This window comes from Oncorhynchus clarkii, chromosome 16 (assembly GCF_045791955.1).
Source record: "Oncorhynchus clarkii lewisi isolate Uvic-CL-2024 chromosome 16, UVic_Ocla_1.0, whole genome shotgun sequence".
Lineage (NCBI taxonomy): Eukaryota > Metazoa > Chordata > Actinopteri > Salmoniformes > Salmonidae > Oncorhynchus > Oncorhynchus clarkii.
Window position 1 is genome coordinate 37,468,093 of NC_092162.1, and position 18,632 is coordinate 37,486,724.

General features: G+C 44.8%; 1 protein-coding gene across 2 annotated transcripts in view; it reads right to left on the minus strand.

Moving 5' to 3' along the window:
• Positions 1-1,055: 1,055 nt before the first annotated feature.
• Positions 1,056-18,632, minus strand: part of LOC139368383 (fidgetin-like protein 2) — a 30,977-nt gene continuing 13,400 nt past the window's right edge. Inside the window, exon 3 of one of the 2 annotated variants that reach the window (XM_071107182.1) lies at positions 1,056-6,924. In XM_071107182.1, the coding sequence (XP_070963283.1) occupies positions 4,778-6,924 (2,147 nt within the window). In that variant the 3' untranslated portion in view covers positions 1,056-4,777. The remainder of the gene's footprint in view (positions 6,925-18,632) is intronic. The other variant, XM_071107183.1, reaches the window with a different exon arrangement.

Sequence of the window (18,632 nt, forward strand, 5' to 3'; positions counted from 1 at the left end):
TGGGCCTCAGGATTTCATCACGGTATTTCTGTGCATTCACACAGAAAAATGAAATTGTGTTTGTTGTCCATAGCTTATGCCTGCCAATACCATAACCCCAATACCACCACGGGGCACTCTGTTCACAATGCTGACATCAGCAAACTGCTCGCCCACACAACGCCATGGTCTGCGGTTGTGAGGCCGGTTGGACCTCCTGCCAAATTCTCTAAAACAGCATTGGAGGTAGCTTATGGTAGAGAAATTAACTAATTAAATTCTCTGACAACAGCTCTGGTGGACATTCCTGCAGTCAGAATGCCAATTGCATGCTCCCTCAAAACTAGAGACACTTGTGGCATTGTGTTGTGTGACAAAACTGCACATTTTAGAGTGACCTTTTATTGTCCCCAGCACAAGGTGCAGCTGTGTAATGATCATGCTGTTTAATCAGCTTCTTGATATGCCACACCTGTCAGGTAGATGGATTATCTTGGCAAAGGGTAAATGCTCACTACTAGGGATGTAAACAAATTTGCTCACAAAATTTGAACAAAATAATATTTTTGTGTGTATGGAAAATTCTGGGGATAATTTATTTCAGCTCATAAAACATGGTACCAACACTTTTATATTTTTGTTCAGTATATAAAGCCACGTTACTGCTAGCGCGACAAATCATTAGCATTTTGATTAATTAAATGATTTGCTAATCAATTGAAGTGACTTAACTGACCTTAACATTGGGGTCAGTCCAGGATATGGATGTGAGGTAAGATGAAACCATGTTGTCATTCCAGCACTCTCTGGAATTGGATTTTTTTAACAACCCAATTGGAATCCGAAATCAGAACTCCTCAACCAAAACCTTGAGCTTGATCAAAGCTGTGGTTGAGTGGCAAGACTTCTGGCACATACATCAAGCTCCCAAATGTAGACCGGGGTTCAATCGCCACATCTATTCTTCCCACCTATCTGTATCCTCTTCTCATTGTAGACCTGTCAAAATACTCACACAAAAAATCATACACTCTGATGTCATTAAAAAAAAGAATGACAGGGCCAACAGTCCAATATTGACATATTTCTGTTTAATATTGTGTAATAATCTTCTCTTAAAATACAGTCTTTTCTGAGGTAGACCATGATTACAGTTCAAGAACATTATTATCAGTTTGAAAACAGACATAAAAAAAGACATGAAATGAATACTTTCATGTACAACATGTTGCCAAATGAGGTAGAAATGGTTACAGAAGATATACAAGAAGCAAGAACAAAGTTACTGTAATATTAGATTCAAAACAGCTAACAAAAGCCTATTTTGTTGAACAAACTGTTGTATTTTTTTTTTGGTTTCCTCATTGGCTTCAAGAAGACACAACACTGGTTGAACAAAGGTGTGTTGTCGACATGATATCAAGAACATGCGTGAGTCAAACATTGTGAGGCTATTTGACTTTCCTTTAGGAAGTACTACCTCACCCAATCATCAATGCCTCTAATGATAAGAGCTATTCCCACTCATTATCTCTGGTTAATACATGAAGCAGTAACATGTGTAGAGTGAGGTAATGCATTAATGAGAAACAAAAACAACGGACAGAAGAATGAACAAAATGATTGTTTTTCTGAAATCTACATGTTTGACCAACACGGACGATTTTGTGAATCTGAGCTCTGGGAAATAGCGAAAATATTTTTAATCCATCAAATGAACTAATGATAGTATTGATATCGGCTGCCTTTCATGAACTAAACTCCCATGACTTCTGTTATAAACTACGACAATTTGCCTCAAGCCCCAGCCCCTGCCTGATATGTAACACCTCTATCTGAAAACAAATTATAACTGCCTCTAATGATCCTTATAAATTATGTATCTTAATGTTAAGGCTTATTTCTCCTGCTAAGTTTGAAGATGTATTTTCAGTTTCTTAGACCTACGATGTGTCCCAAATGGCACCCTATTCCCTTTATAGTGCACTACTTTTACAAAATGTGTATCAACCCTGGGGTCAGTGTGTTTGACCCGGCTCTATGGCATGACTGAAGCCACCAGCTGTACAGGGGAGACTGGAGAGAGGCCAGGGTTGTGATATTAGGTTCCCGGACATCAATCAGAGCAATGCCACTCCAAAAGGAGGAGGGAAAGACGGGGTAGGAGGAGGGGAGGGATGGATGGATGGAGGAGGGAGAGGGCAGAGGGGGGCCAGCCACATGGTCACTGGGGCCAGCAGCTAGGGCTAGGGCTAGGGACGACCCTACCGCTATAATAACTGCATTGGGTACAGAGAAAGAGAGATAACGAGAAGAGAGAGAGAGAGATGGGGAGAGATAAAGAGAGACAGGAGAAGAAGCAGAAGACGATTACATCATCCTCCAGTGTACCTCCGGTCTGCATACCATGGTAACGGTCCAATAATCATGACCTCACCTCGGTACCTGCAGCTCAACTGAATGACAAGATATTTCCAGGCTGTTGTTAAACAGAGTAGTAGCGATAGCACAACCCTGCACGTATGCTTTTCTCTGGATTGTCATGTTATATCTAGGATTGTATTGTATTGTACATAATGCATAATACTGATTAACAATATATGGTTATTGTTAGACATGATTAGCTGCCGACTGCATATAGCTGATTCATCTTTAGGTCCTTGCTCATTTTCTATTTTCTTTCTGCTGTATATGACAATGAAATGTATATGACACTTAAATGTATATGAGAATTAAATGTATATGACAATGGTTTTACTGCTTCTTGTCTGTGTCCAGGCTTGGGAAATAAATGTGCACCTTTTATTCATCGATTTCGATAAAGAGTTGCATCTATTACAATAAAATATGTATTTAACAGTAATGCATGAATATGACATGTTAACTCACAATGCCTTGGGTTGATTTGTAAACAGTTTGTCCAGCAAAAAAGGGATATTTTCTGTGTTCTACGTAACACTTCATAAAGACAAACATTATTCCACCAAAAACATCTACATTAAAAATAAAAGGATAAGATATTTTTTTGTATTTATATATTCATATATAATAATAAAAACATGGATTTTATGGGATCAAATATCCTTTGAAATACCTGAATTACATTCAATGTTACTCTTTGTATCATTTTCAAGTTTCTCCCTCGAGGCATATGCCCAGACAGCTGCAGTGTGTATACAACAGGACTGTGTGAGGTCTTTTCTCCTTTTGCTCGTCAGCTCTTCCTCCCCTCTTTTACTCTCTTCACTAAGACTGAAGACTACATACATTCTTTATTTCTTTTTTGAGGTAAAGAAATTCTTCCTGAGCATTTCAAACAAGACTACATACATACATACTAAGAAAACAAGCAGATAGGTGAAAGAGACAAACAGACATCAAAGATAGCGCCATCTTGCCTTGCTGTGCTTGTCTGTATTATAATGGTTGTAATTAAAGCAGCATTCTCAGGGAAAACTGCACTGAATGAGGAATGTGTGATAAACCACAGTTCAAATATATTGTATGTGTGGATGTTATACTCATGGCTTTGAATGATAGTGTTGTATATTCAATCACAACCTAGTCTCATGACCTTTATGTTCTATTTCAACGTTTTTTTAAAGTTGCATATTAACGGGGTTTTTTTTTAACGTTCATTCAGGATGTACACAATTGATGAGCTATTGTAGTGGTTTAGTCTCCAAAACAGCTGTGAATGATGTGATACTGTACTATAGGGGAAAGAGGGACTATTGATCCAAAGTGTCCACGATAAGACCAGATCAAATGATGATGATGCTTTTTGTTGAATTATTTCAGCACAATGACATGACTTTGGTGAGAAGCTAAAAGCTGTGTTTTAAGTTAATAACCCATAATGCTAAGAGACAATGAGGTATTGTTGATCATTTTTTTGTGGAAAAAAAACCCACTATAGTTGTTCAAATTGATTCTAAGCTGTTTTCACACACCAAATGACCAATGAAAACTAAAACACCACAGGAGTGGACTGGTAATAGATAGGGTCCTGAGAGTAGCAGTCAGACAACAGAGAGATCTCTCAAAAAATCCCTGGGTCGTGTTCATTAGGAAACAAATGTTTTAAAATGTTTTGCAACAAAAATTGCTTTTATTGAACGAGTCCAGGTAGTCCTGCCCCTTTTCAATCTGTTTTGCAACGGAAAGCAAAAAAAAAAAAGTGTTTCTTATTGGACAAGTCCAGGTTGTTCCTAAAGACCCTGGTGATCCATCACCTTGGACTACGTCACCTTGACAACACATCACTGACTTATGTCCTGGAGTACAAAAAAAGATAGATCTTTGGGTGGAATCCTAACTGTCTAGAGATGCACGTTGTACTCAACTCGGCTTTTGCGTGATTCATGCACTGATGTCGAGATTTGAGAGACAAGTTATGCACATGGATCTCAAGTTAGGATTTGAACCTTTGAGAAGTAATCTCCAATGATGCAGTTATCCCACCATATAGGTTCAACTACTACTGTAATACACTGCCCCGTCCACAAAGGCATCATCTATCTTTTTCTTTGGGAAAAATAAAGTATATGTATATTTAATAGAAACATCAGCATGCTAACCAGAGAAACCTATGTTAAATCTGCTTCTCATCTCTCCCAAACCTTCGATCTTAACAATCTAACACCTTTGGTTGCATAATAATAAGTAATTACAAAACAACTAAACAGTAAAACTTTCCCAAGACTTGTCATCATGTCAAAAGTGAAGACAGGGTTTACATTCACAGTCTCCTACATTATATTACATACAGTGGCTGTCTCCCTGCCTTCCTGCCTTCTCAGTGGCTGTACACCTTGCTCCACTCCATACAAGTGTCCAGTTCTTTCGGGGTGGCGTTCGACTGCGGACGCACCTTGCAGAAGGCGTTCTCAAAGTCTTTGAGGGCTGGGGGCCCCGTAGCCTGTCCTGAAAGGCTGTGTAAGGGCCCCTGAGGGCCCGAGGAGGATGCTGAGGATAGGGCCTGCTGGCAGAGCTGCAGCAGCTCCCACACAGAGAACCCCTCTGACCGCTGCAGTACAGCCCCCAGCTCCCTGTCACTGAGAGAACATCCCTGGGGCACTAGCGCCTGCAGCAGCACCTGTCTCCGCATCCCCGCATCTGGCAGACCCACGTGGTAGTGCTTGGCGAAGCTCCGATGCACCGTATCCTGGAGCAGGTCTGGCCTGCCAGTGGTACACACTACAATCACCAGCCCAGGGGCTCCCCCCGCCGACCCTAACCCCATCTGGGCCTTCTCCAGGGCGGATAGCAACACCTGCCTCAGCCCCTCCTCATCCTCCAGAGCCTCCACTTCACTGAGCAGCACAACAGAAGGCTGTCTCGCCCCCGCCACCTGCAGCGTGGCCCCCAGGATCCCCTCGGCATCCACCTTGCCTTTAGAAGCTAACATGGCCCCGCTGAGCCTATAGAAGGAGGCCCCCAGCTGGGCGGCCATGGAGCGGGCCAGAGTGGTCTTCCCGCTTCCCCGGGGGCCGAACAGCAGCACGGTGGCTGGTGGTAGGATGGCAGGGCTGGGCCTTAGACAGGGCCACAACAGCTCCTCCTCCAGGGCAGCCTTGACGTGGGTCAGCCCAGCCAGCTCCCCCCATAGCAGGGCCGGGCTGCAATCCAGCACTTCCCCGTTGACTAGATCCAGAACCATGGGGTCTGGACTTTTCAGGCTGGCTGTATCCCCTGGTCCAGACCCAGGCTGGCCCTGGCCGTGGAGGGAGGGGAGTTTCTGGTTGTGAGCCTGGGAGGAGCGGTGCTGCTGCTGTTGCTGCTGGGAGTGGGAGAAGACCTGGTTTTCTGACCCACCTCCTCCTCCGTTCTCTCCAGTCATCCCTGCTGCCGGGCTGTTCTCACCTGCTACAGCCACCATATAGGGAGGGGACACCAGGGGCTGGGAGGAGGGCTTACTGGGCTTAAATGCCAGGGGATCTGTGCTGCCTGTGGTGAATCTGATGTTTCCTTTATCCCCCATGCTGTAGGGAGAGAGAGAGTCCCCTCCTCCTCCGGACTTCATTGGGTCGTAGCCTGAATACTTCCTGTATCGAGAACCTTCCCCCTCCTCTTCCAATGACATGTCAAATGCCTTCCTCTTCACCCCACTTCCAGACTCCTGGTAGCTGTAGCTACCCCCGACTACGGTGGGACGGGAGGGGAGAGGAGTAGGGGCGGCCAGCCCGGAGTGTAAGTACCCTGCAGAGGGGTGGCTGTAAGCGGGGGCCAGGCTGGGCTGGTGGGGGTAGCTTGTTGGCGGGTAGTTGTAAACTTGGGTGGAGGGTGAGTAGCTGGGCACCAGGGTGGGCGTGGGCTGGAGGGGGTGGTGGAGGGAGGCGGGGGGAAGTGCTGAGCCAGGCAGGGGCCCGGGGCAGTACCCAGACGAGAGGTAGGTACCGTTGTAGCTGGGGGGGTTGTAGTCACCGGAGTGAGACCCAGAGCAGGAGCTGCTACCACTATATCCAGAGTCTGAGAGGTTACTGTTGACCACTGACACACTGCTGGCACCTGGGGGCCCTGCTGATGTGGCCCCAGCCTTGGGGCCTGACAGACCATCCAGAGACACGGGGTAGGGCCCCTCCGCACTGTGGCTCAGGGGCCAGGGCTCCAGCTCAGTCTTGAGGCCATTGAGGCCCACGAAGGCCCCTGGCTCTGGGTAGGCCCCTACAGCGGGCCCCGGTGGACGGTTGTAGGGCGAGTCTAGAACACCAGAGTACTTCTCTGCATAGCTCTTCAGCAGATTGGAGGCGGTTAGGGCACCAATGTCGTCATTGGCCCAGGCGTAGCCGTGGGTGGAGCCTCCTCGGCCGTGGGTGCGGCCAGCGGCGTACAGCTCGGACTTGTGGGCTGGCGAGGAGGTGGTGGAGGACACATCCAGGTGCTGCTCAGGCCACTGGCTGAGAGACTGGGCATGCTCCGGGTTCCAGTGCATCTTATACAGGCCTGGAGGAGAAGAAACAGAGAGAGAGAGAGAGACACCAGGTTGTCAGGTGCTATTTAGGACAGTGGTTCCAGTGCATTTTTTACAAGCCTGTAGGAGACAGAGGCAGACCTCAGGAAATATATACGAGACATCACAGAACAATAAATGTGTTGAAACCAGTGGCGGTCGGTGCCGTTTAAAATGAAGGGAGGACAATATAATTTTTTCATGAGCATGGCCTATTAAAGCATATGGGATGACTGTCAATCATATTCCATTCACCCATTTTAATGTAGCAGAGATAGGTTTAGGCTACTACATGATACTCAAATTTTTCCTTTACCCATCATGAGGTTGCTACAACCTCGCCTATGAAAAGTTTGTGAACAGAAGCTTCGGAATGAATATACCCCTAATCACACATGAACACAGTTCACTTTCATAGCAGCCACGATGCATTCCTTCTCGCATCTTTGCAATCTCCTCCGCTTACCTTTTCCCATCGCTTGTGGACTTCAATGCACAACACATCAGCTGTATGAGACCAGGTGAAAAAACCTTTCCAAGCCATATCATAACAGCTACACACATTCTACATCGGTGTCACCATATTAGCTAAAGTAACGTCGTAGTCAACATATTTAATAGAACTAACACGTTATTAAACCCCCTGCAATCATGCAGTAATGTTACGGTGTACAGTCAGTAAGCAGTTTAGCACTTACACCAGCGGGCCCTGGTGGCAATAAATGAGTAAAAACCCAAAGCTTACCTTGACCTGGAAGAGTTCCAGTGTTTTTAAACTTTGTTTCCATTGAACATGCCATACAAATAAAGGCATTTTAATTAATTATATGAAGAGTGCCTTCTTTTTGATGACCAATTTAACCCTTTTACCAAAGAGCACCTTCCGTCTACCAAAATCTGCTATTGTGTACCTTAGTAGTGTTTCCCTTCCTTCTTTTGTTCCAGTGTTGTGTTGAATAGTCATAGCCAGCGAGCTAACATAGCATCCCTCCGTTTGAGCAGGGTGTTTGAGTAGGCTAGACTACCTAGCTGCATTTGCTAGTTAAGTAAATATGTCTCGAACTCCCTCTTGCTACTCCTTCCTTTTGAAAAAAATGTATTTGTTCAAAACTGTTTTCTCTCTCTTTGAGTCTTACACATTTTATGCACTGCAGCGCTAGCTAGCTGTAGTTTATGCTTTCAGTACTAGATTCATTATCTGATCCTTTGATTGGGTGGACAACATGTCAGTTTATGCTGCAAGAGCTCTGATAGGTTGGAAGACATTCTCTGGAAGTTGTCATAATTACTGTGTAAGTCTATGGAAGGGGGTGAGAACCATGAGCCTCCTAGGTTTTTTATGGAAGTCAGTGTCCCCAGAGGAGGATGGAAGCTAGCTGTCCCCCGGCTACAACATGGTGCTGACCTACAGAGTGCTGGTGAGGCTACTATAGACCTTCATTGCAAACAATGTGTTTCAATCAAACATTTGGTGAGGTGAGTATATTGAGTATAGTTTTGTCTAAAAAGGCTAACTTTTTAAGTTTCACTGAGTAGGATGATCCCCCCCCCTTCCTCCTCTGAGGAGCCTCCACTGGTTGAAACACTATAAAAGCCTATTGTTTTTGTGTGCAACCTATTCTCTTCTTCTCACATATATTCATATTGGAAAACGTCTCTCAACCTCACTTGTCTTTTAACATTGTTTTAACACAGGCCTTTCAACACTCCTTTAATCAACACTCTCTTTTTCCTCAGCCTGTTTTCCTCTTTGCTACTACTGTGTCCACAGTGACACATGGCCAGAACACCTCTTATCAGAGAGGCTGTTAGTGGGAATGACTTTCTCCTGTTTCTCCTGCTGGTAGTGGATTGTGTTTTAGTGTTACCCTCATGCATGGCAACAGAAGGAGCTCATATTACCCAGAGAGAGAGGGGGGGGAGAGGGAAAGGGAGAGAGAGAGAGAGAGAGACTGGGGAGAGGAGGAGAATAAAGACAGAGGGAGGGAGAAAGAAAGTGAGAGAGAGATAAAGAGAGAACGCGAGAGAGCGGGAAGAGAGAGTGAGAGAGATGGAGAGAGAGAGGTAAGAGGCCAGGAGGAATTGGATGGAGCTGTTTCCCAGGTTGTGTTAGTAGTGTGGTGGTGATAGTATTGATAAGGTTATCCTACTTCTCCCTGCACCAGCAGCACTCCCAGATGACCTATTGTTATCTCCCTGCTGCATGCTGTCACCCCCTTCCCCTCCCCCCTCCCACCCCGAACCAACCCCTTTGCGCACACCATCGCTTCAAAAGAGACCACTGGCCGTCTCGACAGAGAAAGGGGGAGGTGAATGCTGGACAGTGGTTTGGAGAGAGGGGGAAGAGGGATGGAGGGAAGGGGAGAATGGACACTGGACAGTGTTGTGGAGAGAGGAGAAAGGAGGAGGGGGTTGGGTGGGTTTGGAATAACAGAATAGTGTGCTATTCATCTGCAGCCTCCCATGGAACATTGGGAGAGTGGAATGCCTGTTCCTGTCTGTTACTCTGTACTTTGGCTGACTAGCTGGTGCTGTTCCTCTATATGTGTGTGTGTGTGTGTGCTTTTGTTGGTGCACGTTTGTGTGTAGCACAACGCAGGGAGCCTCTGATTGATCATGCCTGTTCAATACACTGAGAAGACCAGCAGAAAGGGGAGAAGGGGAGCATATGGAAGAATGCAAAAGGTAAAAAACAACTGATGTTAGTAGAATCAGCCGTTTCATATAGACTCACACAGTCAGGCTGCTTCTTGCTGAGGCGTTAGCTTGACATTCCAGGAATAGTTTGGCATTATTGAACTGTCACGATTTGGCCTGGGGAGTGGAGGACTAGAACTATTGCCAGGCAGAACAGGCAGAGGAGAGGAGGAGTGGAGGACTTGAACTATAGCCAGGCAGAACAGGCAGAGGAGAGGAGGAGTGGAGGACTAGAACTATTGCCAGGCAGAACAGGCAGAGGAGAGGAGGAGTGGAGGACTTAAACTATAGCCAGGCAGAACAGGCAGAGGAGAGGAGGAGTGGAGGACTAGAACTATTGCCAGGCAGAACAGGCAGAGGAGAGGAGGAGTGGAGGACTTGAACTATAGCCAGGCAGACGGAGTGAAGAGGAGAGGAGGGGTAAAGTAAAGGAATAAAGAACAAGAAGCTGTCATTATTACTTGCCTGGCCTCTTCTAGTCTGCGCCCCAGATGGCACCCTCCCCATTCCCTTTCTAGTACACTACTTCTGGACCCATAGGACCCATAAGACTGGTGCACTTCGTAAGCTGCCATTTGGGATGCACACTAAGTATTTCCTTCAGCAATAGAGAGAGGCCTAGCTGCTTGATGATCCATGAGTCATTCCTCTGTCTGTATGACTGTGAGGCCGGAGCCTGGACTCTTATTGCCATTTAAATCAAACCGCTAATATCCACCGACCGGCAACTGCCAATCTCTCTCTCTCTGTCTCTCTCTCTCTCTCTCTCAAACCTCAACAACATCCACCAACCGCTGTGCCTTTCCTCACTCTTTCCTTTGCTTGTCTCACTCTGACTGTGCTGCTTTCCTCAACTACTAAACTTTGGCCTCCATCGCTTTCTCTCCGCCCAGTGGGAACCTCCAACCTCCAGCCCTCTCCATGTTTTTGTCTTCAAACGGCATCTTTTAAATCAATCATTTAAATCAAATCAACCTCAATATCCACCAACAGCGGTGGCTTTTTCTCTCTGACTGTGTTGCTTTCCTCAACCTAAACGTTGACCTTTTTCTCTCTGACTGTGTTGCTTTCCTCAACCTAAACCTTGACCTTTTTCTCTCTGACTGTGTTGCTTTCCTCAACCTAAACGTTGACCTTTTTCTCTCTGACTGTGTTGCTTTCCTCAACCTAAACCTTGACCTTTTTCTCTCTGACTGTGTTGCTTTCCTCAACCTAAACCTTGACCTTTTTCTCTCTGACTGTGTTGCTTTCCTCAACCTAAACCTTGACCTTTTTCTCTCTGACTGTGTTGCTTTCCTCAACCTAAACCTTGACCTTTTTCTCTCTCTCTTCCCCCCTGGAAACCTCCAACCTCTCTTCAGCTTCTCCGTGTGTTTTCTTCAGATTACAGCCTCCCTATTAATTCAGTCCCATCAGATCAGAGCAGCAGAGCAGATGGCTGTTGGATTATGAAGTCCTTCATATTCAAATCCGCAGACTGCCTTAAGTTCCCAACGTCCAAACCAGTTAAAGTAATCAGTCCCCTAAGCCTGCAACACACTGCGGTCCTTCCAGACACATTGACAACCTGTACTAGGACACCACAGTCTTTTTTAGGAAACATGCTTAAAGACATTTGGACATTCTCCACTCCACACCCAGCCAGCTGACCATATATTTCTGTGGTTTGACTTAGAAGTCATTGTCCGGCAGATTGGAGAGAGAAACGGAGAGAGAGAGAGCGAGAGAGAGAGCGAGAGAGCGAGCGAGAGAGAGAGAGAGAAAGAGAGAGAGAGAGAGAGAGAGAGAGAGAGAGAAAGAGAGTAGAGTAACTCCATGTCCAAGAGACAAAGAGAGAGAGAAACAGAGAGACAGAGCGAGAGAGAGAGAGAGAGAGAGAGAGTGTTGCTACAGACTTAGCTCCATGTCCTGCAGGCCAGTCCGTTCCCATCTGCGGCAGCAGGCAGTTTGTGAGCAGCGTAAAGCCCAATAACGGAGCCAGTGTGGGACAGAGACAGATGGAAGCCCAGGGGATCTCATAAAACCTGCAGCGGACAGAGGGAGGAAGGGGAAGGTGTAGAGGAGTGGGGGAGAGAGGGAGGGACTGGACAGCAGGCGTGTGGACCCAAAGAGGATGGAGGAGGGCGAACGTTAGGACATTAGGATGTTAGAGGACTCATTGAGAAATCCAGGGGGGTCTAACTGCTGGCCAATCCATCATCAGAGCAGCATGCCAAGAGCTATACAGATGGATCCTGTTCCAGGGAGACCTGGGGCATATGGTACAGGTTGGGTGAAAAAAAAATTGGTACAGGTTGGGTGATTTTTTTTCTTCTCATATTAGAAAAAACCTCACTCCCTCTTTTCTTAATTATGTGATCACTCGCGTAACGCAGTTTCTCTGGACCCCCAATAAGGTCGGAGTCCCCCAACATTTAAAAAATAAATACATTGAATGCGTCACCCAGACAGCCACTCACAAAGTATAGACTACCGATCGCTGTCCATGGTGCTGAAATTGAGACGTCTATTGGGGGTGCCTATCTAATCGATGATAGGCATTCTATGGTGCCTGTGCATGTAGCCAATATCTTTGCTTTCGCTAATGGATAAATGTTTATTGGTAGGCCTATTTTGTCGTAATTTTCTCATGTTAAGCCTAACAATTCAGAAAGCTATACACGGTGTTGCAAGGCTGCTATTAATGCAATTACTTGTTCAGTAATTAAAGTTGGAAATTCAAATTTTTGATTCAACAGCATACTAATCAGCAACCAACTGATTTTTACAAAAAGATACAACTGTCCTGTATAGTCCTATCTGAACCTGCATGACCTGAGCCGTCCTCACACTCTCTCCCAGCTGGGATAGAAAGTTGTTGTGGGCAAAACCAGTCTATTAATGTCAAATAATACAGTCAGCACCCTCAAAACATTTAGAATTCAAGACACACTTAACCAGCATGGCTACCACAGCATTCTGCAGCAATACACCATCCCATCTGGTTTGCGCTTAGTGGGGCTATTATATGTTTTTCAACAGGACAATGACCCAACACACCTCCAGGCTGTGTGAGGGCTATTTGACCAAGAAGGACAGTGATGGAGTGCTGCATCAGATGACCTGGCCTCCACAATCACCCGACCTCAACCCAATTGAGATGGTTTGGGATGAGTTAGAATGAAGGAAAAGCAGCCAACAATTTCTCAGCATATGTGGGAACTCCTTCAAGACTATTGGAAAAACATTCCAGGTGAAGCTGGTTAAGAGAATGCCAAGAGTGTGCAAAGCTGTCATCAAGGCAAAGGGTGGCCACTTTGAAGAATCTAAAATCTAAAATATATTTTGATTTGTTTAACACTTTTTTGTTTCCTATATGATTCCGTATGTGTTATTTCATAGTTTCGATATCTTCTCTGTTATTCTACAATGTCAAATAATACATTATAATACTGTATTTGTAATACATTGATACTGTATTTGTTTCTTAGAATTCAAGAATGTGACTGATCAAAGTGCCTCAAAGTACCTCAGGCTTTGAAAAATAAATGATTGAACTGATGAAAGTAAGGGGATATCGGTGAACAAATGCTGTGGTGAAGGCTACAAGGACGCCACTGTAATGAGTGGAGCTTCCTCGGGTGTTCAAAAGAGCATATGAGAACGAGAGCCTTGTGCTTCGTTCTTAGGTAGTTCTTCATTCGTTTTATTTTAGAAAATTATCTCTCCGCAGAAACGACAGTTACAGGGATGGTTAAAAACAACTTGATCGCCGTAGCAACATCAGGGAAACTGTACAGAATGGTGAGGTGCTTTAAATACAGCAGCTCTGCAACATCTTTATTTGAGCATCTCACATCCTCCTTAATTGCAACTCAATGTTAGGAAGGTGTCTTTAATGTTTTGTACACTCAGTGTGTAATGCACAATGTCTCAGGAAAGACTGTCTGGGTTGTCAATAGAAAGCAGTCAAGCCCAGAAACTGGACCTACAGGCCACGGTGAAAACATTTGTACACGAAAATGCAAGGTGACGCAGTCGCATATTGTAGCTACTATAGGCCTCTACATGAAAAAAAAGTGAGACAAGCACAGACATAGAGATAGGTTTTTCTAAGAAAAAGAAAGAATAAAAGAGACACAGAGAGAGAATCAGCAAGGAAGACATCAGGAGACAAGTTGGATATACTTGAATCTACCTTGATTGCAGCCCATTTGCGTAGGCTATTAGCCAGACAAAACCTGCTCAGTTCAGCAGAAATAGTGGCAAAATGTATCCTCATGCCGACAACTTATTTCCTCATTGTTTGGCTACTTGATGTATAATTTCTTTAAAGTGTATAAATAGCTGCTGAATAACAACTATATAGTGTGTATAGCTATACTGTAGGTCAGTGATCGCCAACCTTTTCAGTCCAAAAGCAAGCCGAGATCTATCGCTCAGATTTTTTTATTAAAAACAGTTTTGTAGCATGGATGTTTATACAGTAGGCTATAGGCTCATTACATTATCACTGCATATTGGCTATGCTTTAGTTTCCCTGCCAATGTTGTTCTTCTCAGACCATTTTGAAATTATACTTCAAAATTGTAGGTATATGAGCCCACTGGTAATAGATCATTTGTTGTATTACTTGTGATGCACAGCTGAGTGAACATAGTGCTCCGTTTTTTTTATTTTCATTGGACTAATGGCCTGCATCTGATTGTCAGTCAGTCTGTTGGGAGAGAGGGAGGGATGGAGGAAGGTAGTAGCGGTGAGGCCGGGTCTCACCAAACTCCATGAGCCATTCCTCTGCTGAGAAAAGGTGAAACAGTCTTCTCTCCAGCTTAGAGCTCTTCTACCCGACCCAAGCCCGACGGGCCCCGACGTTATACATAGGGTTAGGACCGGGTTGGGCCTGTTTTTTCATCAATAACTAGGGTACTGGTAGGGCTCGGGCATCACTAATTTGATCACAAAAATGTTGAAGCTGAGTCATATGCTTGTGGTCTGCTGATTAGTACAGTCATGTCTGATTAAGATCATAACAATGTCGGATGTGCTTCAACCTCATCAAATATAAGAGGAGAGATGATTAAAAAATATATATCATGTTCCATGAGTTTTGTTAAAGTTTAGAGTGATGAAAAGTAACTAACTACTCTCATTACTTGAGCAGAGGGAGCCAGAGATACTTTTGAGGAGAAGGGAGACTCCATCGGAGTTGTGTTAACGCCCTTTGTGTACGTTGCCAATGCTACGTCAATGGGCCGTGCGGTGCATTCTGGGCGATTCTGGGACAAGTAGAGCTCTCCTTCAAGGAGTGAATGAGAGTCAGTTGGGCTCAAAAACCCAACATTAGCACGAATTTCATCAACAAGAAGTACAACATTAGAAAACGTTCCTGAGACGTGAGATAATTAACTTGCTAACGATTAACTGTAATATTGTATAGCTTTAGAATCGTAACATTACGTACTTTGAGTGATGATTAGCTTAGCAACCGCATGACACAGCATGGCAATGTGAACGTGATTGTTCGACATTCTGCTTGGTGGGGCATTATGCGTTCCACCATTGATTTCCCAATGGGATTCCTATCTCCTCCTTTCTCGAATATATCTGTCAGCCCAACCCAACTGAAGCCATTGGTATGGATACACAGTGCCGCCATGAGCAGAGCACATGCAGAGGGAGCTGCGTGCAGGGAGAGATCAAGTGACAGAGAGGACAGAGACACCAGCAAAACACCCCCACACCATCACACCTCCTCCTCCATGGTGGGAATCACACATGCGGAGATCATCCGTATACCTACTCTGCGTCTCACAAAGAAATGGCGGTTGGAAATTTTGACTCATCCGACCAAAGGACAGATTTCCACCGGTCTAATGGCCATTGCTTGTGCTTCTTGCCCAAGCAAGTCTCTTCTTCTTATCGGTGTCCTTTAGTAGTGGTTTCTTTGCAGCAATTCGACCATGAAGGCCTGATTCATGCAGTCTCCTCTGAACAGTTGATGTTGAGCTGTGTCTGTTACTTTTTTATTTGGGCTGCAATTTCTGAGGCTGGTAACTCTAATGAACTTATCCTCTGCAGCAGAGGTAACTCTGGGTCTTCCTTTCCTGTGGCGGTCCTCATGAGAGCCAGTTTCATCATAGCACTTGATGGTTTTTGCGACTGCACTTGAAGAAACTTTCAAAGTTCTTGAAATGTTCCGCATTGACTGACCTTCATGTCTTAAAGTAATGTCGTTTCTCTTTGCTTATTTGAGCTGTTCTTGCCATAATATGGACTTGGTCGTTTACCAAATAGGGCTATCTTCTGTATACCAACCCTACCTTGTCACAACACAACTGATTGGCTCAAACGCTTTAAGAAGGAAAGAAATTACACAAATTTACTTTTTACAAGGCACACCTGTTAATTGAAGTGCATCACCTCATTAAGCTCGTTGAGAGAATGCCAAGAGTGTTCAAAGCTGTCATCAAGGCAAAAGGTGGCTAATTGGAAGAATCTCAAATATAAAATATATTTTGATTTGTTTAACACTTTTCTGGTTACTACATTATTCCATATGTCTTATTTCATAGTATTGATGTCTTCACTATTATTCTACAACGTAGAAAACAAACTTTTGACTGGTACTGTACTTAGCTTCCTAGTACACATGGACATTAAAAAGGTTTATGAATGACTTTTCGGGAAGGTCACTGTCAAAATATTTTTTTTTATCCAAATTTAATTACATAAATGACAGGTGCATGAACCCCAGAGCTTGTGCACCCCCTTGCCTTGTGGGGGCTGTGGGGGTGTCCGGAGCGCCAGTGGAGGGAATGTGTTCTCAAAAGCTTGATAACACATGATAATAATTCGCTATGTGCACCATAGAGTTCACACGTAGTGCACATAGCGGTGTTGTTCATCCACAGTTGAAAACTATGGCAACGTTGCTCTCTAGTTGCTCTTTCAGATCCTGTAATTCTATCTAGTTCTGTGGGATTATGTGGTTTATAAAGCCACATCTCTATGGGGAATTTTGTACTGTAGGCACAGAGACCTCTCAGTCAAATGTTCATGATCACACAGGATTATGGGTAAAAACCCACATTTAGAAAGGTCATTGGCAGTAATAAATATGATGAAACTCTCTTAGTTTCACTTGTTTTGGAATCTTACTGAATGAAAAGATCTGCTTTACTCTGTAAAAGGGTATTTAAAGACTTCATATTGCCAACTCCGTGCTCTGTAATGTCCAGTTCAACTCTCCAGAACTGCACATCAAATATGCATTGATTGTCGACTTGTAAAGCTAATATAACATATGCACAAAGAAATTCAGGGACTTTATTCAGTATCTCTTCCACATGCACACCCGATGAGCAACTTATTTGTATTTGCTCTTTTGCCTATGTCCACGTGTCTGAATACGCATGTGTGTCATCTCAGCCCCTGAGAAAAAGAGAGAGTGACAGATGTTCCCTACTGACCCATCTAGTCCTACTGTCTCAGAGTCTCTTCCGTCATTGTGAGAGCTACTCGTCCACCGAACATCCTCTCTGGCCCCTCAGCCAGCTTGTGTGCTTGTGTGTTATCGGACCATTCCGTTGGCTCTGAGACAAAGCCTAGAGGATCCTATTGTCAGCTGGCTGCCTGAGGCCTAATTATGGAAATCGTATTAATCTATGCAGCAGCAGCTAGCCCTCTGACAGCCTTTGTCCCTACCGGGGATTTATTGAGGGACCTGTGTGTGTGTGTGTGTGTGTGTGTGTGTGTGTGTGTGTGTGTGTGTGTGTGTGTGTGTGTTTGTGTCTTGGCTGCTGCATCCTTTTGTAGAGGGAAAAAAAAAGAGAGAGCGTGATGGTGGCAGAGCGCTCTTGAATATGACTTTGGGTAGGCCACTGAGGAGGAGAGGGTTTAGGAACAGTGCTAGGGTAGCTTTGAGCCGTTCAGTGGTATTCCTCACTTGGCTATGGCACTTGAGGAGAGAAGAGGAGAGGAGGAGGGTTTTAACTTACGAGCTGAGGAACAGTGTTTGCTAGACATTTGGTTTTGGCTTCGAATCGTTCACTCACTTGTATTCCTCAGTTTCCAATGGCACAATTGCTTTTCGGGTTGACTGAGTGAATCTGGGAGTTTAGATCCGTTATGGTGGACTGGAGCTGAACTGTCAGTCAGTGTGTTGTGGTTTTCTATGAGGCAGAGGTTGAAACTTGAGCCTGGCAGGCAGCCTAGTACTGGATGGGCCAAGGCCCCGGTGCTGTTTCACTGCTCCCCTGGGGGTCTCCCCCCTCTTCTCCCTCCTCACCAGCTCCGCCTATCATCTCCCCTGGCCGCACTCATGTTTTTCTGCCCTGAGGAACAAAACTGACATGGATGCAACAAGCCTTCTGGGATGGAGTACCTATTAAAGCAGACAGATAAATGAGAAAGGATGGAGAGAAGGGGAGGGGAGAGGAGGAGACAGATTCTCCCTCTCTCGATAAATCCAATCAGCCTGTATTCAGGGAGGGCGAGCCACACAGTCCACCTCCAACCCCACCTAACCCAGCAAAACCTGTAAACTAGCTACATACTCCACCCCCTGTACACAGGGCAGGAGAAACAAGACCCAACATAAAACGTCAGCAGCATCCATAAAAGCCATTCATTGCTGCTCCTAATCAAATGTTTGCAGACTGCATGAAGCCTCTCTCCCTACAAACTCAGTTGTGGGTTGAAGTGCTGTTTATTACATGGACAGCATCTTTCTTTGATGTACTAGCTACTTCCTCAGTATGCCAGTAGTGGAATTGATTCCTAAACGTGCTTATGTATGTTCTCACAAATGATGTACACGTGTATTCATGTTTACCTAACAATCTCAACGTATTATATTGGCTGCCTAAACATGATTACTCTCCTTGACAACCCTAAGCCTCAAAACACACAAACATGGTTGATAGATCCCTTCTCAGACGTGAATTGAAAACGCAGTGCATGTTTGCAGTAATAAAGCACATTCTAGGTTAACTAAATGCCTCCACCTTCTATCATTGACCTCAAA